Source organism: Vulpes vulpes, chromosome 15 (genome assembly GCF_048418805.1).
Source record: "Vulpes vulpes isolate BD-2025 chromosome 15, VulVul3, whole genome shotgun sequence".
Classification (NCBI taxonomy): domain Eukaryota; kingdom Metazoa; phylum Chordata; class Mammalia; order Carnivora; family Canidae; genus Vulpes; species Vulpes vulpes.
Genome location: NC_132794.1, coordinates 12,877,465 through 12,902,146, shown reverse-complemented (window position 1 = coordinate 12,902,146; position 24,682 = coordinate 12,877,465). Strand labels below are relative to the sequence as shown.

The 24,682-nt window shown below is 40.1% G+C and overlaps 2 protein-coding genes across 3 annotated transcripts in view; one reads left to right on the top strand and one right to left on the bottom strand.

The window, feature by feature from the left end:
* The first annotated feature begins 85 nt into the window (after nt 1-85).
* Nucleotides 86-8,820, top strand: SOD1 (superoxide dismutase 1). The gene is made up of 5 exons (XM_025985131.2): nt 86-270; nt 4,605-4,698; nt 6,322-6,391; nt 7,229-7,346; nt 8,391-8,820. Exons 1-5 carry the CDS (start codon nt 199-201, stop codon nt 8,496-8,498), a joined length of 462 nt encoding a protein of 153 aa, XP_025840916.1. The 5' UTR covers nt 86-198; the 3' UTR covers nt 8,499-8,820.
* SCAF4 (SR-related CTD associated factor 4) overlaps nt 6,623-24,682 on the bottom strand; it is a 63,311-nt gene continuing 45,251 nt past the window's right edge. For both annotated transcript variants that reach the window (XM_072740866.1, XM_072740865.1), the window contains exon 20: nt 6,623-12,400. In XM_072740866.1, coding sequence (XP_072596967.1) covers nt 11,469-12,400 — 932 coding nt within the window. In that variant the 3' untranslated portion in view covers nt 6,623-11,468. The remainder of the gene's footprint in view (nt 12,401-24,682) is intronic.

Sequence of the window (24,682 nt, the reverse complement as noted above, 5' to 3'; positions counted from 1 at the left end):
GCCCCCAGGGGCGCGGGCTGGCTGCGCGGGCGGCGATTGGCTCCGGGCTGCGGTGGGCGGGGCGCGGCGCTCCGGCCTATAAGAGCGCGCGGCGCGCCCGCCTCGGTTTGCGTCGGCGTCTGCTGCGGCGTCCTCCGCTGCCCTCGGACTCCTGCCGCCGTCGGAGCCCGGCCCGGAGCGCGCCCGCCCTCGCGAGTCATGGAGATGAAGGCCGTGTGCGTGTTGAAGGGCCAGGGCCCGGTGGAGGGCACCATCCACTTCGTGCAGAAGGCAAGGGCGGGGGCGGAGGCCGGCGGCGGGGCGGCGCCCGCGCACCTGTGCCCCGGCGCGGCGTCCGGTCGGGCCTCGCGCGGTCCTCGTCACACCCCCGCCGCGCCGGGTTTGCGGGTTCGCGCCGCCCGAGGCCTGTGCCCCGCGGCGGGGCGGCGGCCGAGTGCTGAGTCACCGGGCGGGCCCGGCGGGGGCGGCGGTGCGTGGCGAGGCCTGGGCGGGGGCGCAGGGAGGGGCGCCGGCCGCCCCCCGCGGGTGCGGGGCGTGCGGGGGCCCGCGGCGGAGGGCGAGGCCGGCTGCCCCGGGGGCCGAGACGGGACGTTTCCGCAGCAGCTGGCGGCCCCTCCTTGCGGGGTCGTGCTGTGGGTCCCGAGGCTCCTGCGGACTCGGAGTGGCGCAGCCCCGGGCCTGGCCCGCCCTTGAGGTCGGGGGTGGGGGTGGGGAGTGCGGCAGGGCCACCTGGGGCTGGGCGCAGCCGTTACCCCGCGTCGGGGCTGCCTTTCCGCCCGGGAGCCTGCAGCCCGCAGCCTGCAGCCTGCAGCCCGCAGCCCGTGGGCACGGCCGGTCCCGCGGCGGGTGCAGCGCAGCCCCCGGAGCCAAGGGGGTGGCTTGTGCCTGGTGAGTTCCGAGGGTCCTGGGAAACCAGACTCCTGTGACTGCCTCAAAAGTCAGAAATGAAACCATCGAATCCCTGAAGTAGTAGCAATGAGTAAAAGTTTGTTGTGCGCACACCGGAAGGCAGTCGTGAACCCGGGAGCACTCAGACCAAAAACAGGGAGTGAGGATGGGGCGGGGGAAGTGGGTGGGTGGGTGGGGGTTGTATATTGTCCTAAAGCGGCTTAAATGGGGGGAGAAGGCAGGGACGGGGGTCACGGTAGTTTTCTTAAGTGATGAGAAATTGGTTAGCGGTCACCACGTACCGACCTTGGGAAACAGTGTGACCATTGGCTTAGGATTTCCAGCGGCGTAAGAAATGACCCAGGTCGAGTCAGGCTTGCAAAAGAAGCCAATTAAGCTGTGCTTGTGTGACTAAAATTGGTTTTGTCTGATCAGGGAATTTTCAAGGTTGGTCTCCGGTTTGGTTTTGATTTTAGCAGGACAGAGACCTCAGGTAGCACCTTACAGAGAAGTTTGGTAACCGTTGCTCTAGGTCAGGGTCAGGCTGTAAAGGCAAAGGAGATGGCATTGGATAAAGCTTTTCCGCCTCCAAAGCTCCAGAAGCCAGAGAGATAAACGGCTCCCTTGTTGGTTATTTTCCAGACCTGTGTGTGGGGTTTTTTTGTTTTTTTGTTTTTTGAACCCTGGGTGCACAGTGGGCTCATTTGGGAAGCTTTTTTTTTTTCTTCTTTTTTCTTTTTATTTATTTATTCCTGAGAGACGCACACACACACAGAGAGAGAGAGAGAGAGGGGGGCAGAGACACAGGCAGAGGGAGAAGCAGGCTCCATGCAGGGAGCCCGACGTGGGACTCGATCCCGGGTCTCCAGGATCCCGCCCTGGGCTGAAGGCAGGCGCTAAACCGCTGAGCCACCCAGGCGTCCCTGGGGAGCTTTTTAATAAAAATGTCGATATCAGGGCCCAACTCCAGGTGTATCAAAATCTGCCAGAGTGTGGTCTGAGCTTTGCTGTTTTTAAAGTTTTCGCAGAAGTACTAGTTTGCACAAAAGATTGAGAACTAATGTTGGTAGAGGGTACTGGATGGGGTTTGGGAGTTGGAAGTCAGGTGGTGTGGACAGTTCCGTTTGACTCTGTTGGGGCATTCATTTAACCAAATTCTCTGTACAGTGGTCTTGAAATTGCTCTACCAACAGGCCCATTACTGAGATGGTAAAAAAATAAAGTGTACAGAAATAATAATACTGCAGAACACATTTTACAAGGAAGGTGCTTGTGGTAAGACTTGTCCCCCAAATCTTAGTGAAGTTAGGAATTGATGGAAAATTGTTTGTTGTATTTGGCTTGATGATCATAATATTTAACATATGAATGAGATTTAACCTTCAAAGTGTCTTACAGAAATGTAAGAGGACAGGAACAGGAAAACTAATCTTTGAAATTTATGGGAGGGAGCTTAATTCTTTCCTTTAAGTGGTTTCCAGATTTTCTGCAAATGGCATTTTGTCATTTGACTAAATTTTGCTGTTTTCATTTGCCAGACTTTGTTTTGCTCTTCCCTCCTTGGCCAGTACCAGAGAAATCTCAAGGGTGGGGGTGGGGGTGAGGGAATCCCTCTGGCCATGGAGAACTAGCTTGGGCATTACATTCAGAAGCCAAGCTGTGAATCCATGCATAACTGAGTTTTCCCACCTTCTCTGAGTAGCATGTGTGGCTCCCTCATTTTAAGTTCCAAACTTCATTTGGGTGGTGCTGTTTGTACCTGATAAAAGATCCTTGTGTAGTGAAGCATTACAGCTCTACAAATATGCAAGAATGTTAAATTGGAAATGAGCCATATTTGTTTGTTTTATAGAGGGTTTAAAATTGTTGATTAATTTTCTGTCTTTAAAAATAAGAAATTTTCAGCTGTAAGTCCAAATTCCTAGCTTCCCTTGAAAAAATTTGGAGATCTGCCCGTGCTGAGCCCTCATTAGCTCAGGGCAGCACCCTGCAGGACAAGTTTATATTTCTTTTTTGCTTCCCTGACCTGTTTTAGTCATTTAAGGTAACAGCCAGCCTGGTCCCTATAGGGTTGTACCCAGACAGGTTACTGTTGAAGTGCTCCTATGTGCTCTGTGCATTACCCATTAATGGAGGCTTGGAAAAACCTGCCCTTTTGTCCCTGTGATGTTGGTAACACAGTGTGTTTCCATGTTTTAGTTTTTCCAAAATTAAAGCTTGTACTTAGAAGAATCCTAGTCTATGTATTTTCAAAAAGAAAAGCGAAGAAGGACAGCAGTTACCACACTACTTCTTTGAGTAACAGTGTTTATCCAGTGGAAAGCAAAAAATTCAAGGCAAGCACGTCTTGTAACTGTTGGCCCCGGCCATTAAAAAGCAAACCAAGCTAAAAGCAAAGACACCGTCATCATATTACCGTGTGGTATGGATGCTGTGTATGTTTTATTTTAGTTCCTAAGATCTCTTAGCTGTAATAGTTAACTTTCTTTATTTCTGTACGCAGCCCTGCAGCTCTATTATCTATCACCATTACCTGCATCATGATACCTGTGTGTTTTTCTGCTTTAGCGTTTTTTTTTTTTTTTTTAAGATTTTATTTATTTATGAGACGCAGGGGGAGAGAGGCAGAGATACTGGCAGAGGGGGAAGCAGGATCCTTGAGGGGAGCCAGATGTGGGACTTGAGGATCACAACCTGAGCCAAAAGCAGGTGGTTAACCACTGAGCCACCCAGGCGCCCTCCTTCTGCTTTAGTGTTTTTATCGCCCCTTTTTGGTCTTGAGCAGAAAGGTTATTTAGGTTTGAGGGCCTAAAATGACTTTAGAAAACAATTGCTTAGACCAGAATCAGTCCCCCAGGGAAAGTGGGATTTTCTATTAATAAAAAATATTTATGCCGGGAACTGATAAATCACCCTCTAATGGCAGAGTGGAGAACAGGGATCCTAGAGTAAGTAACCAGTTGGACATTTTCAGGGTGTCTTTTTTCTTTTTTTGGTGGCAAATCTGTATGTTTGCTCTATGGAAGAGTGCACGAAGAAAACAAGGTATATGGTGTGCTGACATTTGGATTAAAAAGTTTGATGTAGGGATCCCTGGGTGGCGCAGTGGTTTGGTGCTTGCCTTTGGCCCAGGGCGCGATCCTGGAGACCCGGGATCGAATCCCACATCAGGCTCCCGGTGCATGGAGCCTGCTTCTCCCTCTGCCTATGTCTCTGCCTCTCTCTCTCTCTCTCTCTGTGACTATCATAAATAAATAAAAATTAAAAAAAAAAAAAGTTTGATGTATATACATTTATTCAGTGAGTGCAAATATAACGTATTTGAAAGCATTTATGAAGTAACTTTTTCACATTACATATTCATTGTAAGGAGGTCAAATCCTATGAAGTCTGTAAACCTACCACCTTAGTGCTCACTCTCCTTGCCCTACTGCTAGATGCTTTCCCTGTGCTATTTTATTAATCATGATACGGGCTGCAGGGCTCCTGGGCTGTGAGTGTTAGAACAAGGTCACATCTCCCTTGTGTTGGGTCCCCAGCCTAGAATGGTTAAATAGCTTGCTAGAAAGTGGTGGGCCTAGGATTCGGGTGAGATCTTTTAAACTCTCAAGTCCATGTTCCTTCCACTTTCTTGTGATTGGTAAAGATAATACAGCTGTTTTCTTTGTTCAGAAGTACTTGGCTCTCTCATTTTTTGTGCTTTTCTTTGACTGAAGGGAAGTGGGCCTGTTGTGGTATCAGGAACCATTACAGGGCTGACTGAAGGCGAGCATGGATTCCACGTCCATCAGTTTGGAGATAATACACAAGGTGGGTGTTATGTTGGTCTAGTGACTCCTCTATTTGTTTCATCTAGTATGATAGATAGGACTGAGTAGAGCTACTCCTAAACATTGAAAATCCTCAACATGCCAAAAAAAAAAAGGTCAATAGGATTACTAAGGTCAGCCTTAGGGAAATGATCCACAAAGCCGGTTTTTGACTCTGTTGAAGTGTGGAAAGGAAAGGGAAGAAGTTGATTTTTTTTTTTAAGATTTTACTTATTCATGAGAGACACACAGAGAGCCAGAGGCAAAGGTAGAGGGAGAAACTGGGAGCCCGATGTGGGAGCCCGATGTGGGACTCGATCCCAGGACTCCAGGATTAAGACCTGAATCAAAGGCAAATGCCCAACCACTGAGCCACCTAGGTGTCCCAGAAGTTGATTTTTTAAAAATCATGATTATATTTTGATTATAAGAGTCTCCAGTATTTAAGAGAATAGAAAATAAGAAGTTAAGCTACCTTTTTATCCTCCATAGTGATCTCAGGTGTTTGTGAGCTGGGGGTCAAGGGTGAGTGCTTCACGCCCAGGGTCTGCATTTATTTTTGTTACCGCTTAAGAGTAGCTCCCTACCTTTAACACAGGAGCCTTAGGGGGACAGAAGTAAGGTAAAATCTGAAAAAAAGAATGTAAACTATTGGTGCTTTTGTTTGAGTTTCATTTTCTCAGTTTGGGATTAGAAAGCGACTTAATGAAAACTTACGGGGTAAAATGCATTTAGTCATCATTTTCCATATTCAGGTAACCTGGTGTTTAGACTTTTTCTGATAACTTGATGGATTCATTTTGCTGGATTTGTTTTTATGTTCTATAATTTGGTTCTTCTAGAAATTATGATTAATGACCAGCTTTGGTTCATTTTGATGATTAAAATTCCTCAAGTTGCTCTTTTTTACTGCCCCTGTGCTTTGGGAGACATCTGCCTATGTCTTTGACTTACTCTGCTACTTCTCATAACCTGTGTTGTCTTCTCCCTGGGGGAGTTGGGTTAGAAGCTGTAAACAATGGAAACTTCCCATCACCTGCTGAGTGAAGAAAGCCTGTCACAAAAGAACGTCCTGCATTGTTGTGGTTGTGTTCTGTGAGAATGGCCTTCCTTGAATTACAGAAGTGCCATTTTTACAGAATATATTCTGAATGCCACCCCTTGGAATTCTGTGGGGCAGTGGCCTTGGCCCTTAGATACAAGGTGCCATTATATTCTGCATGCACCAAGTAGAGGCCGCCAGCAGTAGTTGCTGGAAGTATGTTGCTAGGGAGGTTAGTCTCTTATAGTTAAGGTAGGCTACCTTATAAGTTAGACCATAATCATGAAATTTTAATAAAAGCAGAACCATGAAGATCAAGTCCCAGCCCTTTTATTTTACAGAGCAACGAAGAAACCAAAGCCCAGAGAAGGGTATTATCTCTATCGGTGTTAACACACTAATTCAAATTTGTCTCTACTGCCTGCCCATTTTGTTGATACTGAAGTGTTGCTTCCTGTTTTTATGAACCTAGAAGTCATGATGTATGTATTTTCTGTATTTGAGGTTTTAGCAATGGCCAGTTTCTTTTTTGGTATTCTGAATTCATAATTCAGCTTTTTTCTTTTTTTTTCGGGCAAATAGGCTGTACTAGTGCAGGTCCTCACTTTAATCCTCTGTCCAAAAAACATGGTGGGCCAAAAGATCAAGAGAGGTAAGTGACAAAGTGCTTAACTCTTACTAAAATTATGGCAGTGGCTTGGGGTCAGTACGGGTGTACTTGCAGACTGCACGCTGGCAGAACTGAGTAGGCCTCCCCACCTCTGCTCTTTTTGTTGTCCCTCAAGTGTCCGTGTCCCCCCACCCCCACCCCCCCGCCTCCCAAGTGTTGGAGTAGCTTACTCCCTGGGCTGAGGAATTGACAAATGGGGACACTTAAGACGAATTGGTTTTGTAGCATTTATTGAATATAGAACTAATACAAGTGCCAAAGGGAACTAATACAGGAAATGTCATGAATAACAGTACTGTCAACCACTAGCAACATAAACCATCATTGTGAAACATAGGAAGCCTTGTAGTTGAAAATTGGATACTGAAAATTCAGTGAGTCCATTTGTATGTGTGTTTCCTGAGAGCCTTTCAGGAAAATATTAAATTTAAGGGCAGGGATTAATTTATCTTTATAACAGGCGTTGGGGCATAGCATTCTTAGCCATGCCGAGAATTAACAGGCATAACTCAGTAACTCAGAGTTTACCCTTTGGTACTTTACCTCTGAAGTTAGAGATGTGCCCCCATCCCACAGTTCTTCCCAGAGCATTACTTTGTACATTTGAAGCTGTGTTTGAAGAACAATGTGTCTAGAATGTCAGGTTGTTTCTAGTTTTTGTGTATGTTCCAAAACACTCAATCTGCAGGAGTGGGTCCTATTTGATACATACTATGTCCACCTCTTCTTAGTCTACCCTTCTGTATCTGACTCAGTTTTTAATTTAGCTCACAAACTAGCCTGAATCAGTCCTAATCACTGATGCTTTTTCACTGTTAGGCATGTTGGAGACCTGGGCAATGTGACTGCTGGCAAGGATGGCGTGGCCATTGTGTCCATAGAAGATTCTCTGATTGCACTCTCAGGAGACTATTCCATCATTGGCCGCACCATGGTGGTGAGTTTTCATATGATAGGATATGCATACCAATTCTTCTAATACACAGACCTATCTTTTCACGATTTCATGATTGTTAATCCTGGTTTCTAAGGATCCACATACATTGTACCTTTAGTTCAGATTAGGAAGGGCAATTATTTTATTGGATGCTTACAATGAAGGTGAATTAATGATGTAGGTTGGTTATGACACTGTTCTGCAAAGATAAGATGGTTAAGTAGGTTACATTTGGTCATATTAGATCTGTATCGTGGAAACAGAAGTAGTCTTTTCTGGTTTTAAGATGGCCAGATTTTCCTGCCACAATTTAGTGTCCCCCTTGTAAATAGAACATTTAAGTGTAAAATCTGAGATGAACCTCAGTATTAGTATTTATTCATGTCTGCAAGTCACCATCACTTGTTTAATGTGTGGGAAGCCATTGCCCAGAGTTACCCACAGGAGCTGCATCTGGTTCTCGCAGATACCAAGTAGCGTAGGCTCTGTGTTGCCTGCCCAAGAGGACAGTTAAAGGCTCTGTAGTCCTTTCCTTCCAGGTGACCCTAGAGTTTTCTTCCGCTATAGTTGTGAAGCAGAAAAATCATTGATCAATGTTTGAGGAGCCAAATCTTAAAATACTATTGTTTAAATAGTTGAAGATATTTTTAGGATTACTTAAGACTTATAGTTTCATTAGGCACATTTTTGAGGTTTTAAAAATTCACTCATTTTTTTTTTCTTTCAAAACAGTGATTATTAATAGTATAACTCAGGCTACTAAAATTTCACCTGGAGGATTTTTAGTATTTCATTTAGAGATAGCAACACATACCTAGTGTTTATAATGAACTTAGTCGGTATCATCAAGAAAAAGCTTTGAGTAGTAGTTTCTGTTGTTTACCACTAGTTTAAATATTAGTATATTTCCTTGCTAGGATTATTTGAACATGGTTTTTTTCCTAATATTAAGTGCTTCTTAAAATTTGTCTTTTGGGTATTGGGAAAAGGTGGTGATCACTTGATAGCGCTAAGTTATGTTAATGTTCTTAAAACTTTTTAAAGGTCCACGAGAAACGAGATGACTTGGGCAAAGGTGACAATGAAGAAAGTACACAGACAGGAAACGCCGGGAGTCGTTTGGCTTGTGGTGTCATTGGGATCGCCAAGTAAATATTCCCTAGGATGCGATCTGAGTTCTAGTTAACTCCTATGTTATCTTGCTAGTTGTAGAAATTTAACTTGATAAACATTAAACATTGTAACCTTAAAAGTGTAATTTGTGTGACTTTTTAATTGCTCTAAGTACCTGTAATGAGAACTGATTTATGATCACTTGGAAGATTTGTATAATTTTATAAAACTCCTATTCAGTTAAAATGTATGTTTCAACGATCTCTGTATTTTGCCAGGCTTAATCATATATGGGTATTAAACTTAATTGTCTGAATTTCTTCAATTCTCATTCAAGCCCACAATAAACAAATACAACATATGGCACTGAATTCTTAACCTATTAAAATATCCAAGTTGAAACTCTTAATTAGCTCTTCATACTCCTACATTAGAGCTTGAACGGAACAGATTTAGTAATTAATATGTTAGCAGATACTCCGTCTCATAGAGGTCGCTTTTTAAAGTGTTTTAAATGAGGTAAGATGTTTAAATTTTTAGCAGCTTGGTCTTTTAGCTAACACTAACCTCAACTGGAATCTTGGTTGGACAGATCTCATCTCCTTTTTGTCAGCTTTGGGGGAAATTAAGGTGGTCTCCCTGATTAGCTACTTTAGCTTTTTTATTCAAAAAGTAGGTAAGTTTATTTTAAAAAGTAGATGTTATGGTTTGAGAGAACCCTTTGATAACTGGTAGCAAAATTGTGAACAGCAAGTTATAGCCTCAGCTAAGAAAAAATTCACCTACCTGCCAAAATGGCACGTATTCCACATATCTTACACCTATGAACATTTATTTAGTTTATAATAAGAGTAGAGGTTGGCACAGTCTGCTTTCAGATTAGCCGTGTAAAGAAAGATACCGTAGCATTTTAAGATGGGACCAAGGAAATGTTATGGCTCCTTAAGATTTTACACATCCAATTAAATTTAAGTCTAGTTCTTTTATTGTAAATACTATGTACCTATGAGAAACTGATTTTAAATGAAATAATTCAGGTTTGACTGGGGATTACAGTTCATTAACTGAAAACTGTAGAATATTATTTCTGATAAACCAGAAGAAATGTTACAATTCTGATTGATCATAAATATATGGTACACTTACCAAATGTAGGATATTGGTGAGGAGAGGAAAAGCCAAATTTGTAAATTTTAACCTATTAAAAGACAATCTGTAGTGTTTTTCAAAGTATTAAAATTGATGATAAAACATCCTCAGGAAAAAAAACATCCTCAGAAGTGGTTAAAATCACAGCCAGAATTTAAAAACTGTAATGGATTTCACTAGTGTACAATTTTGGTGCACGTATGTGGGAGAAGACTCCTACTGGGCCTCGCTTCTGACCTTCAAAGCCTCAAGTGTAATCACTACCACTTAGTACTTTGGGGGGAGGTCTTGTCATGTGCAAATAGGGTGGTTCCAATACTTAAAATTGAAAATACGGGTTTTGGGTTTTAAGTCCTTGAAATCTGAACACTAAATAATCAGATGTAGATTTCTTTACAGAAGCAGTTTCAGTTAGGACTCTTAAACCTCTCAGGTGGGCCAACAAACGAAGGACAAGTTTTATAATTCAAGTGTAGATATCAACCTGGATTTTCTCAAGTCAGGAACACAAGAACATTGTCCTAGATACATTCTCCCCATCAAAACAAAGATCTTGCTCTAGACTACTATTTAAAAACCAAAGTAATAAAGCAGCTTCACCTGGGGATGAGGGCAAAGAAGTTACCTGCTCAATGTACCAAAACTAGGACAGTTTAAAAATGTAAAAAAAAAAAAAAACAAAAAACAAGGCCATAAATACTTGGATTGTGTAACAACAGGTCTTTTCCTTGGCACTGGGGAAAGCAGTTTTGTGGAACTGCTTTTCTGTACTTTTTAGATACAGGTTTGATTTGGCTTTGGATGTCTTCACGTAATAGTTCTTGGAAACCTACGTCTATTTTTCCTAGTTAACCCAACAATTTTAAGCAAAAGAAAATATATGTTCTTGTATGTGACAAAAAGTTCAGTCTACCTCTGCCCAGCAGGGGAGTTTAAAAAATGGTAAAGAAAGGCAACAGTCAAGGCTTATAAGGAAACAACAGGTTGCATTTAAGTCCTTAAACATATAAAATAAGACAAAAAGCTTTTAGGTTGCAAATGTTAACCTTGATTTCTTTCACCCTTCTGAAAAATTTAATGGGATGGTAAGAAAACACTCAACCTTCTAAATAAGTAATACCCAGGCAATCAGATAATTCTATAGTACAATCGGGTAGTTTGGGATCCAGTTTTCCCCCAGCAAAATTTCTCTTTACAAATTAATTAGGGCAACATTTACCACAAAGCCAATGGCAAAAAAGATAACCTTGATTGAACTGCAAAACTAACAAGCTTTTCAATTAACATTAAAACTAACCTTTACACCTTATGATTGAAAGGCTAAAATTCAAAAATATTACAAATGAAAGTGTTTGAGAAGAACTACATAAAGATGTCTATTTCCATCAAATAAACAAGTCTAATTTAGACTCCCAATACAGTATTAACAGCTCAAACTTTGATGGTGAACAATCCTTTTCCACCTTAGTGCAGTGTAGGAAGAATAGCACACATTAAAGTTTGTTATGAAAATAGAGTTTATTAAAAACATCCCTATTGTTTTGAGGAGCTTTCACCGTTACCTTGTCTTAAATTAAAAAAAAAAAAATAGAGAGCACTTCTAATTACGATTTGTAAACTTTTTAAAGTCAAAACTTTTAAAAAGTTACAGCAAAAAGGGTAATATTTATTCATATTTTCAGTATTTTTTGTTATTTTGTGGCTATTTTTAAATAGAAGGGAAGCAATCAAATTGCTTACAATTCCCCACCAACTACTGAGGGGCTGTGATATAGCAGGAGCAAATATAATACAGCATCTGTACACCTCAAGCTCTACACTCCAGAAGTGTCACTGTCACATTTTGACAAATTCCAGTCTCTAACGAGGAGCCTCTGCTGCTGAGCCAGAATCCTTTTCGGGTTCAACGGATGAGGTAGCCTCAGCAGGTAACTCTTCAGAAGGTTTTACAACTGCAGACTCAGACTCCCCCTTATCAAGTTCTGAAACAGTGTCTACATTTCCCACTTGGCTAATGGGAGGTTCAACGGTTTTGTTACCACCTGCCCTGTCTGTCACCTCAGGCTTCTCCTTTCCTCGGTTTTCTTCCTTTTCTCTACGAGACTCTCTATCTCTAGAATCTCTCTCTCTGTCTCGATGCCCACTAGAGCGTCTATTTCTCTCTTCCAAGTCTCTGTGCCTGTCCCGGTCAGGGCTCCTTCTTCCCCACTCTCTCCTTTCACGATTACTATTATCTCTATCATCATTACGGTTCCCATACCGTTCCCGGTCATTTTCCACCCTATTTCCAAAAGATCTTCTTCCAAACCTCTCTTGGTCTCTACCTGAATTGAACTGCTGCCTGTTATCATTTCTAAACGGCTGTGGTTGCTGCTGAGCTGGTGGTGGCTGCTGCGCTGGTGGCGGCTGCTGCGGCTGTGGCTGTGGCGGTGGCGGCTGCTGTGGCTGTGCTTGTTGCTGCCTTCCGTCTCTGTCTTCAGGACCCCCTGGGCCTGGCCCTGGGCCCCCAAGCCCTGGCATTCCGCCAGGCCTAACAAAGGGGCCATGAGGTGGAAAGGGGCCTTTCATCCCATGAGGTGGAGGCATTCCAAAGCCCCCAGGTCCTGGAGGTGGACCTCTATGCATCATATGTGGTGGCATGGGACGAGGTGGCATCAAGGGAAATCGCTGTAAGTGAGGCGGAGGCATTCCTGGAGGGCGCTGAAGTGGGATCAGGCCAGGTCGGGCTCCAAGAAGACCAGTGGATGGTGCCTGGAGCCCAATTACAGGGCCGGGGGCAACTCCTTGAGTACCTAAAAGAAAGCAAAAATAAAATATATATAAAGTAATGTAGAAGATGGCATTCTATTTTCGCTTGTTTCCTGTGGAGCCTGAATCAAAGTGAATGAAGTTCAATCCAGAATCTTCAGATTTCGTGGTGTTTGCCAGCTTACCTGTGAGAAACTCAACATGAGGGCCTAGTAACAACTGACCTGCATTCTTAAAGATCTATTACATACCATATATATATATATATATATATATATATGGAAGAATAGCACATACTAAAGTTTGTTATGAATACATATACACATATGTATTACTAATATATAGATAATTAGTATCTAATATTGGGAGAGGTCAAAATTAGCTGGAAAAGGAAAATGCAATATACTGATTTTTGGAAAAAGTATGTTAAAGTCTCCTACAGCCTTCATTAGTAGCTGCTTGGTAAAAATACTTAAAAAACATTTGAAAAATATAATGTACTAGGCCTAATGAGAAAGGGCAAAATATCTGAACCAACTGAAGGCCAGCTCAGGTGTACTCTTAGGAAATTTTATACTTTAAGTCTTAAGACTAGAAATAAATGGGGTCACTGACCCAGAAAACCCACTGAAGAGGGAGGGCTCTTTGATTCTACGTCATCCAAATGCCTTACTATACAGTAACCATCATCTGAAACAGGAATGCTTATAAATAAAGATCGATACACCAGTGCAAAGTTTATTTTTACAGGTCCCTTTTCAAAGCACAGCATAAGGTGTCACTTGCTAGGCCACAATGACGGAGGTATTCATCTTCTTCATTCTTCCTAAGGTGACAAGACGCTGGTGCTGTTGACAGTAGCAAGGACTTACTAGCTTTATTTCCCATTTACATGAGGGTTTCCTCAGGTTTTGGTGAAAGTCATACAAATTCAACAACCCATCATTTAAAATGCTATGGCAAACTGGATGGATTTCTGTTTCGGATCAGGACTTAAGTAACAGAAAGGCATCATCTCTTTCTTTGTAAGCATCAACATCACAAGGCACATACTATGGCCAACAGGAGTTACTGTAACATTGGGGATGTTCCATATGTTGTCAGAATATATACTGTTGACCCCTTTGTGCAAGTTATGGGTTATGACTAGACCAGCAATGGTAGAGAAATGCCTGGGTGACACTGATTAAAAAACAAAAACAAAAAAAACCCCCAAGAGCAAACCCAATACTTTTAAGTATTTTTCTTTCCCTCTCCCCCAACATTAGGTTATTTTCTGGTTTCAACTTGAACCACTTCCTCTCATGTGCTTCAGCAAACTTTTAACAAGTCCTGCTGGCTCCTAAATTTTTTGTACAGGCAATACTAAACATAAACAAGAATTTCTACTTCAGTATGTGCTCCTCACATGTTGTTTGATACTACTGTCAGATTTGACTAAACAGTGTACCTGAAAAATATATGTAAACCAGTTTATAACTTTTAACCTGAAGACTCACCAGCTTTGGTATTTACTTAAAATACCTTCTTTCAAATGCTTAAAAAGTATGTTTGGTGAAATCTAATCTCATTTAGGAATGACTTTGGACATGTGCCTCAGAAATGAGAGAGTGAGCTCAGAGCCTTCTCCAGAGTTAAAATGCTGAAATTATCACATCTATTTTCATGGGTGATAAATATTCTAACATTAAAAATCTGGCTTCACAAAAATAGATGCATTTTTTTTTCATTGCTGATTCAGATCATACTAAAACCTCTTGGTATCCCCCAATACCCACCAGAACTTAAAGTCCAGCACTTTGGTAGCTGGGAAAATGTGAACACACTGAGTTTCTACATGTCAGGTGTAAAGGTAAAAATACGCTCAATATAAGTACCACAGTAAAGTTACAGCAGAAATTACAAAGTAGACGATTGAGGCAAAAGACCTTGTCTCTTCACATACTCTTCAGACTCCTTGAAAATCCCAATGAACATATACAGAACCACCACATATCCGTATTTCAGATCAAAATGAATTCATGATGGCAAACATTATTCCTATCACTTAGTAAACACTGAGTGTATACCATACAGCAGGGTAACAAAAGCACCTAAGATATGTCCTTTCACTTTTTAAAGAAATGTCCCAATATCTGTAGACTCTAACTCAAATATAAAATGTATTGTATCTAGTACTTTCCTTTTAATAGAGACACCACACATAGACACACTTAATGAGCTTTACTTTCCCCACCAACCTTTAAAACATGACCAATTTACTCTCTTATAGAAATTACTATGGCACATTTGAGTACTTATCTATAGGTTCAAGAGGCCAATGCCAAATTTTTAATTAACACGAGAAAAATGGGTAAGAGGTTCAAAGCATAACAAAAGAATTAGGTTCAAATGAATCTTTAAAAGAAAACAGTGACTCTTGCTGGACAATAGAAAAGTCCTATTTCCTGATTTACCCATGAAGACTGGCTTCCCTTAACTACCAATCTTGACAGTGGCCAAAGGATGTAAGGCCACCTTACCATTATACACAACAGATAAACTGGCAATGTTTCTCTTTAAAATATAAACCTGTCTCTAGGAACACATCTCTTAAGTCCTGTAACATGCATTTGAGTACAGAGATTGACTCAATGGGATTAACATTTATGGTAATCATATAAACTACCTACAAAGCACACTTTTTTATAAAGCAAAAATACCGCCTAGTTCATTGATTATGTGTGGATATTTTTATTTGCCTAAAACACTACACACTCAAATCCCTTTTCTCATTTGTAAGTAAGTAGATTTCCATTTAATCCTTCCTGGATTGGCATTTACAGCTTCTCCTGACAAGAGTATTCCCATAGTCCTAAATGCGGGCCTTCAGGCCACAGAAGTGATAAAATTGTGAATTATTATTATTATTTGCAGTGAACATGTGTTGCTTTTATAATAGAAGTTGTATTTAACTAAAAATATACCAGATGGCATAAGCCCTTGATGGGTATGCTAGCTGAATTTCATTTTTTTAGGATAGCAGACGACATATATACATCAATGGGCTATATAGTTATGAGTTACTGAGGTCTAAAGGGCATTCAAAACAATTATTCATTTGCTCTGGAAGTAGGACGTGCAATGCCACTGACAACTTTTCTTGAGTTACAAATTAAAAAAAAAAATTCACACACATTGAACACCTGAGCTTTACATTAAGAGATTTCATGTGGAGATATAAATAAAACATAGTCCATTCCTTCAAACAGGATATATAGCCTAACCAGAAACAAAGACAGCTGACATGTGATGGAAGAGATGGCACGAGCTACTATGGTGGCAAAGGTGGAACTGCTTCATGAACCCAAATGTGTGCATGAACCTGAGTGCGAAGCCTAGGGTGTATGAACGGGGTCTCAAAACGAAGGACATAACTAGTCAAGAGAACTGCAACAGTGTCTTTGGGCTAGAGAGAGAAAACAAAACAGAAGATGAGGTTTACTACTGAAGCAGCAAGAAAAGAATTTGTGTGAATACAAATTACTACCAGTTAAGGAAAGAGGTTCATGAGGCTGAGCGAGCGGGCTAGCACAATTCAGAGCTGATAAGCCACAAGAAGAAAGCTTGGACTTTGACTTAAGGGATGGGGCGACAACCAAGCCATTTTTGGCAGGGATCATCCCGTGTTCATATTTGAAAGACCTTTCCTGCAAGCAGTGTACAGGAGAGCCAGGTGAGGAAAGACACTGGGAAGCAGGAAGACCCAGAATCCAGGGGACAGAGATGAGGAAGAGACATAAACCATGTAATGGGCAGGCCTGAAATTTGAGGTGCAGGAAACATAGCTCTCTGTTCTGAATGAGCAGATTTAAGTATCAATGCAGTGCAGGAATTTAGAAGAGGAGTTACTTTGGGGGAGACATATGACAAATTTCTACTGAGAGCTGGAAGAGACTGGGTCAGATCTGGTGGAAATATGTGTGGAAGAACCTGGTACGTGTATCTACAGTTCACAATAGAAGTCACAGTGATACCCACGGTACAGGTGAGAAAAGGGAAGAGTTCAGACCTGGGCAAACACCACCTCAAAAGTGTCTGAAATTTTAATACAGCAAGATGTTAAGGCAGGAAAAAAGGGCAGCCCCAAATGTCTGCCTTCAAATTTGAGAATACAAGAAACATGGAATTTAACTCGAAATAACCAAAACTGAACTGTGAATATTCCTAAAACGAGCCAAAACCCAGTCATTTCACAATTAAAAACTAAAAGTCAAGATTAAAGGGGAGGTGCCAGTGCTGTCTAGAGCAAAGCTGTCCACCTGGAATTATGTGACATTAAGAACAGGTATGTTAAAGGCTACAGGGGCAGTGAGAGAGGGGAAGGTGGTATCATGGCTGGAGTCCAATGTGCATCTGGAAATCCCAGGACATAAATAAAGGGACACAACGTCTGCCCAAAAGGTAGCTTTCTGCGAAGGACCATAGCGGGGGGCGGGAGGACAGGGAGACACAGAGAAAGTTACTCAAGGTTTGAATTCGTAATACTTCCTTTGGCAGTGACCCAACTGCTGCAGCTTAGTTGGATGCTTTTTAAAGAGGATGTAAATTTAAGTGGGATCCTTCAAGGAAAGCAAGGACTACTAGGTGAAAGGGGAAGAAGGGTGGAGGGAACATCTAAGGCAGCAAGGCAGTTCTACCCTCTTCGCCAAGATCCTACCGAAGCCATTGCCTCTTGGAAGTCCTGGAACTTTCATTACAAAACCTGTATCACTGCCGAATTCTCACCTGCGGGCACCCCACTCTCTGACGCCCTTCTCAGAAGGTTTGATCCATCCCATGAGGCTCAGCGATGCCCTTCATTGTCTTTACTTTCCCCTCCTTACCTGTCTCAAGAGTCCATGATTCCCCCTCACCACAGCTGCCTGGAAAACCTTCAATGGTTACTGGATGCAACTCTTCTACTCATCTGGACACCAACAGAGCTGAGGGTCACCCCACCCGCAACACGTGAACTGGTGGTCTCTTTTAAAGTTTACAACTACAACCACAGGTGCTTCCTTAATTCTGGTTAGTAGCCCTAAATTTTCCTAGTCAGTTCACATTCTCATTTCCCTAGATATCTAATTCACATGTTCCGGTTTCTTAATCCTGTCAAGTCTTAAAGGGTTTTATAACAAAATCAGTGAGATAAACTCAAGTTTATAATTCACCCACATAAAAGTATGTAATTCAATGGTTTTTAGTATATTCAGAGCTGGGCAACCATCACAATCAACTTTAATATATTTTCATCACCTCAAAAAAACCCAAATGCCATCACCCACCATTTTCAGGCAATTGCCTCCTCCTGCCCCTTCCAGGCAACCATATATTCCGTGTATAGATTTGCCTATTCTGAACATTTTATATAAATGGAATCATACAATATGTGATCCTCTGATGACTAGACCTTCTTTCACTTATTAGTCTATCTTTTCAAGGTTCACCCATCTTGTAGCATGTAAAAGTGCTTTCTTCTAAATTACCAAGTACTATTCCATTATATGGTTTATAATGAAAACCATTACACTGGTTTACCATAGAAAGAAAATAAAAGTTGTTCGAAGAATTTTTCATTCACTTACCTACCACCACATCTATCAATTTACCTGTATCCACATCACTCCTACTAAGATTATGTTCCTAGGGCTAAGCCCTTTAATCAAAACCTGAACCCATGCCCTCTTACCTACGTAAGGATATCAACTTAGCAAACACCTCCTTTCTTGCGCCAAAACCTTCCCCTCTACTGATTTGCCAATAAAGATGCTTTAGTTTCATCCATTTTTTAGAAATAAACTCTCCGTTACCTTGCATCTCTTTCAACTACCACCCCATCTTACTGTTCCTCTATATAACAAATCTCAGAGATGTGAAAAAAATCACTGTATCCACTTCTTCAGCTCTCATTCTCTCCTGACCCCGAATAATTGGTCTTTTGGATCCATCATTCAGAGGAAATCATATTTCTAAGGTTACCCGGGAGCCTTCACTTTACTAAATCCAGGCAGCAAGCTTCAGTGTCCTTCCTTGACTCATCAATACAACAGAAGGTTGCTCCCTCCCGAGGAACTTCCAAGGAACTCTACTTGGCATCCAGAATACCCTCTACTTTACCTCCTTAGCCCACTGGCTGCAACTTCCAGTATCCTCCACTGAATATAACAGTATAGAACAGTGGTTAAAACCACAGGTGTGTTGGAGCAATGCTAGCTTAAATTATGGATTCCCCACTTCTAGCTGTTGATTGGGCCAGGCTACTTCCTCTCTCTGCTTCAGCACCCCTATCCATAAAATGGGGTAATTGTACCTACCTCTTAGAGATGTAAGACTCAAATGACAGACACAAACTCTTCAGAAGAGTTCCTGGCATATGGAAGGAACCATGTCTATCTTAGTTCTCAGTAATGTATTCTCAATTACTAAGTGTTGAAGGATTCCTGGGCTTGTCCCTCTTACCATGTCTCTACATTCCCTCCTTAGGTACTCTCACAGGTTCCTGTGGCTTTGCTGATGTGTTTGTGGATGACACCCGAAATTACATCTCTAGACTTTATTCATCAAGTTGTTTACTTACCATCTGCACCTAAATTTCAAAGTTAAAATACTTAACATCCTAACCTGATATCCTCTTTGCAAAGCCACTCCTCCTTGACAATTGCCCACAATTTTCAGGGATGGAAAATTACATCCCATCAACTGCTCATGTCAAAAACTCATTCTTGACTCCCTTCTCTCATCCCGTATTTAAATAATAATTTAGTAAGGAGGCCCAATCTGCAAAATAATTCAGTGCCCAATTACATCATTTCCTCACTTTATCACCCCCAATGCAAGTGGCTAGCCTGCATCTCATGGACTGCAACAGCATCTAGAGTCTCCTTTCCACTCTTACCAACTCCTATAGTCTGTTTTCTATATAGTAACTGTCATCCTTTAAAAAATATACATCAGTTATAATTACAATATTCCCCATTGCTCTCATAACCAGGCCCTTGACATTCTCTGAACTGATTGCCTGACACTCTTTTTTCACCCTGCTTCAGCCACACTAGGTCACTGGGGTCCCCCCTCAAACAAGCCAAGTTCATTCTCAATCCTGGCCTCCTTTTGGTCTTTTACCTGAAATGTCTTTCCTCTACTTCAATGGCTGTTCCCCATCATTTCTCTCCATATTACCTTCTTAGATGCCCTCCTGAGCCATCCTTGTTAAAACAGCACATCCCTTGTGACATTCTTCCAATCCCTAAGTGTTCCCTGCTTCATTCTTTATAGGATTATCTCCATGTGAAATTACTAGTTTATGATCTAAGTCCCTACTAGAATATAAGCTCTAAAAAGACAGGCTTTTTTTGTTCATTCGGGTTATCTCTAGCACCCTGAAGGGTGCCTGGCACACAGTAAGGTACTGAATACACAAATGTTGAAATGTTCAAATGAATGGTGGTGGCAGATGACGACCAAACTCATCAAGGAGAAAATCTCTCTCAGGAGGCCAAGAGCAGAGGCTATAAGGTCCAGGTCTCTCCCCCAGGATGCGGAGCGTCTTTCTGCTGTTAACTTACAAAGGTCTGAAATTTATTTTGAGAAAGGCTGGAATTTTCTTTCACAACCTCCTTTTCTGTTCTTAGTTGCAGTTCCACCTTTTTTGATCTGATCCCAATAAAATGAATGTCACTGTGGTATTTGCATGAACCTAAAATGAAATTTTCCCACACAAGGGAAAAAAAATTATCAACCACTCTTCTCTCTCCTACTGATATCCTGAAATCCCTTGGTATGCATACACGTAATTTTTAAAAATCACTGTCTTTTCATCCCAGACCTCCAGAAAATGGAAATAATAGTACAATCCATACATGTCTTTCCTTTGCCTAGATTTACTATTTAGTAACATTTAGAGTATAACTATTTTGAAAAGACTCCCAGGCAATTCTTTTAACAGGTAGTATGTTGGGTGCTGGGGAGAACAAAAGAGTAAGGAGCTAGTTTTCAAAGAATGAGAAAGCACATTTTAGTATTATACATTAAGATTATACCAAAAACAAAAACAAAAAATCGTGACTAGAATGTTAACAAGAGATTTTAAGAGAAATTTGAATTTTTAATAGTGCAGGTATACCGAGAGTTGGATCTGTTTTTAGCACAGGAGTACATCAGGTTTTCATAAAATCCAATATGTGAAAACCAGAATTTTAAATAAAGAGAAATCAAACACAGATTATTTTAAAATGACTCCTTGGCTTTTTGCAAAGTAATGTACAATAGGCTGTCTGGTCTATTTCCTATAGTTCATGTATAGTTGCTTTTTAGAATTTGTATACAAATTGCTATTTTACTTTAACTGGCAAAGCGTAACAGCTCTGACTTAATTAAAAGTAGCACTATTAGAGTGAAGAAGTCTGAAATAAATGGCTAACCTATCACTGAATGAGATTTTTCCCTAGGAAATTCTACTTTCAATGTTAGCTGGAAAAAAAAAAATCTTACCTGAAATTCTTCACAGCAACATCTTTGTCTACCAAAATTGATCTACAGCCCGGAGTGTCTGCCCCTCCCACCTTCCTCGAGCCCAGAGTGATGTATGTCAGAGATTTAAATTTAAGAGACTCTTTAGGCTGGAATTCTATAGCCTAGGAAGCATGGAGGGACATGGAGACAATGTGATAAGCAGCTTTCAAGTTTCTGTACAAGATCTTCCCTATGTGTTTCATTTGAAATACTTCACCTTCTGAGAAAATACAGTGTATTCATCCATCAATTCATATCCAAGGCAAGTATTTGTTGTGGATTAATAGCTGTTAATTATCTACTGAACAATGTTCTATACTAAATTGAAGGTACTGTGGTATGTGGGAAACATTCTACTATGTAACATTAGTGGAATAATTACCAATTTAATACTTAAGAGTACCAACTCAAATATTTTAAAGCCTACAAAGAACACTTTATAGGATAAAGACAACAGGATTTTTGGGGTACCAAATAAATCAAATACCTACTAGCTCCCTCCAGCTTGTAACTTAAAACCAAACATTACAGCAAAATTCACAATAAGAAAAAATATTAAAATGTAAAAAGTTCTATTAAAAATTAGGTATTATCATTAAAAAAACTACTTTCTAGAATTTTCTTCCAGTTTTCTTTGAATGTTATTTATACTAGATTGGTGCTCTAATGTTCTAATTTAAATGTTAGAAAACACTAACTATAAAAAAATAAAAATTCTGGGCAGAGAAATCCAAGCTAAGTGAAATCACCACAAATCAAATACCAATTTTAAACTAATTACTGAATGTGATGGTAAAACTATTTATCCTGTAAGAAGTTTTAAGGATAACTATTGCATGAAAGCAAACACACCCATTTAAGTATACAATAACTCCAAACCAATTCTGTATACATAATTTCTTGAAGTATCCAAATCTGGGAACATCAACTCAAATGCTTATTGAGTTCATGCAGGGATGTGTCGAAACCAAGTCTGAAGGGCATCATACCACTGTCTAGCAATTCAATCTGGAGGCCACCAATCTGTGACTTCTGCATTTGATCTTTGGTAACCAAAATTATCAGTAAGTAGGAAGCAATCTTAAAAATACCCAATTCTTATTTTTAAATTTCACCATCATCTATAGCAATGTGACAAAACTAGGGAGACTCTGCATGTTAACAATTAATGAATAGATGTATCTGACAAGAGAAAAGGCTTTAATTTTCCACAAAAGGAAGGAGTCCAAGTTAGCAAAATTTTTCCTTGAAAAGATTATTTTGGATATACTGGTAACACAGAGATATGTAACACAAACAAACATTTTTTTGTGTATTTTTTTATTGTCTGCAACACCAAAGTAACCCAAATTTCACATTTACAATGAGCTTTTTAATAAAAATATACTATACATATTAGAGATACATGTTATACAAGTTTTTGAAAAAAAGTAAACACATACACTTATACAGTAAAGAGAATAAACTGAATTGCTATTATCAATAATATTCCTTCTCTCCTAAATGATTAACAACTGTTACCAATAGCTTTTATGAAACCACCACTGTCCTGTTTTGGAGCGTGTGGCACTAAGAATGGATTTAAGAATGCATTTCTTCAAAATTAAGTGATAATGAAGTATTACTGTGCATCATATAACTTCATATTTTCAGACTACCAGTTACTAAAATAATCAGGATCTCTATAAGACAGAGGTTTAGTTCTCTACAAATTTGGTAGTGTGGTGGTAGCTCAGCCCAATTCCATAAACAGGTAATCATCACTTCCAAACTAACCACACTTAACATCTGATCATTCAGAAAATTCTTTAAGCCAATCCTTGCAGAACTGCATTGCCTTTTCTCCATATCATCAGGCCTTACTACTGAATTTAAAAAAAAAATTTTTTTATTGGGAGTTCAATTTGCCAACATATAGCATAACACCCAGTGCTCATCCCTTACTACTGAATTTTGGGAGATCTGATGAACAGTTGTTTGGCCCCTGCTACTTTAAAAACATTCTTGCCATGTTTCAGAAATTAAGATCCAAGAACTCAGTTAAGTCCCAAGGATACGTTCATCTTCCCTTGAAAGAAAACTATCTGAGTATCATGAGTGAGAATACAGATATTATGCTATTTCAAAGAAATACCATTATGACTAACATGTACTTCCTCAGTAAGCCAAGTGATAGAACTTGAATATGTGTGAATTTCTGACTTGGTCTAATCTACCATGAAAATATAGGAGGCAACTATGTCAAGATACATTTTTTCCCCTAAAAAGTTTGCTTCCTTTGCCAACAAATAGGACAGTTTAAAATGAATCATAGCAAAAGTACTATAATGAGAATTACAAAGTATAGATCTTCTTGTTTAGATATTTCAAATATGGCCCAAGACACTCCTTACCTGTAATAAGCACCCACCATCACCAATGGCCTACCCTGTGGCAGGTCCCACATCAGTCGTTTTATATACATAAGCCCACAGAATCACAACACCCTGGTGTGTCATTTTTATTCTTTTTTTTTTTTTAAACAGATGAAGAAACTGGAGTTTCATATCATCTTCTAGGCTTAAAGTTTTCTGGTACAGCATAGCATTTCTTTTTATTATCATAAGAGAAAACATTAGAGCACCAAGAAAAGTTGAAAGCATCTTAGAATTCTAATATTCTATTACTTGGCTAACATATCAACAATATCCCAACCTAATTAGTAATCCTCAGTGCTGTAGTATTACATGTGATTACTGCATTTTTTAATCAAAATGCTGGAACTGTGATTCCTCTTTTGGATAAATCTTCCTTTATTTGCACACACATTAAAAAGTCTCCTTTCTCTAAAGCTAAAAATTTATGGGATATTCAAGATTTCTAATTGAAGGAAAATGAAAGGTTTTCTTTCTCATGACTGGAACTAAACTGTTATTTTAGTTAAAAGTACTTATTTTAACAAAACAGTTTTCATTTTTATGTCACATTTTGATCTTTCCAGACTTAGGACAGCCTTTAATTTCTAAATTTTATTTTGAAAGTTATAGACATAGATCATCATCAGAAGTAAAGTATAACAGCCCTGCACTCAAAACCATCCATCTATCCGTTTACTTAAGTAAGAAATGTCCCTCTCTCATGAAGATTCTATTCTAGTACGTATTTGGGAGAGAAGGCAGTAAAGACATACAAAGAGGGATGTCAGGTAATGACAGATGCTAAGAAATATAATTATTTTTCTAGCAACGCTTAACTTCCTAAGTTTGTTTTTCGAGGTCACCAACTTTTGATCTGTGCTTTATTTTGTTTCACATGTTGGATGCAGATTAAATTATGCATCTCAGTAGTGATAAGAAGTAAAGGGCAGAGTCTTCAAGACCTAAATGTTAAAAATTAGAGGCAGGCTACTTATTCTTCAAGGTTATTTGAAAGTAGTGGTTATTAAACTCTTGAGGATGAAGAAAGCTTTCATTCAGTAAATTTACTAACACCAGAAAAAAACCACAAATGCATGCCATTTTGTAAGGAGTTTCAGGTGACCTAATATCCATCGATGCTAGACTAGGAAATTTCATTACAAAGAGAATTCACAATCAGTGTCAGAGTGAGGTGGAGGAAAGCGGCTATCAGAAAATACTATCCAACTCAGATTCTGTGATTCCTATGCAATCATCTTATTACAAATATGAAAAACAAAATGCTAACAAAACAGATCCAAAGACTTTAAGGTTTCCTGGCTCCTAGAACAATGTTCCTTCTACTACATTTTCATTATGGTGTAGACCTCTTAAGCAACTTCCTCATTAAACAAACTA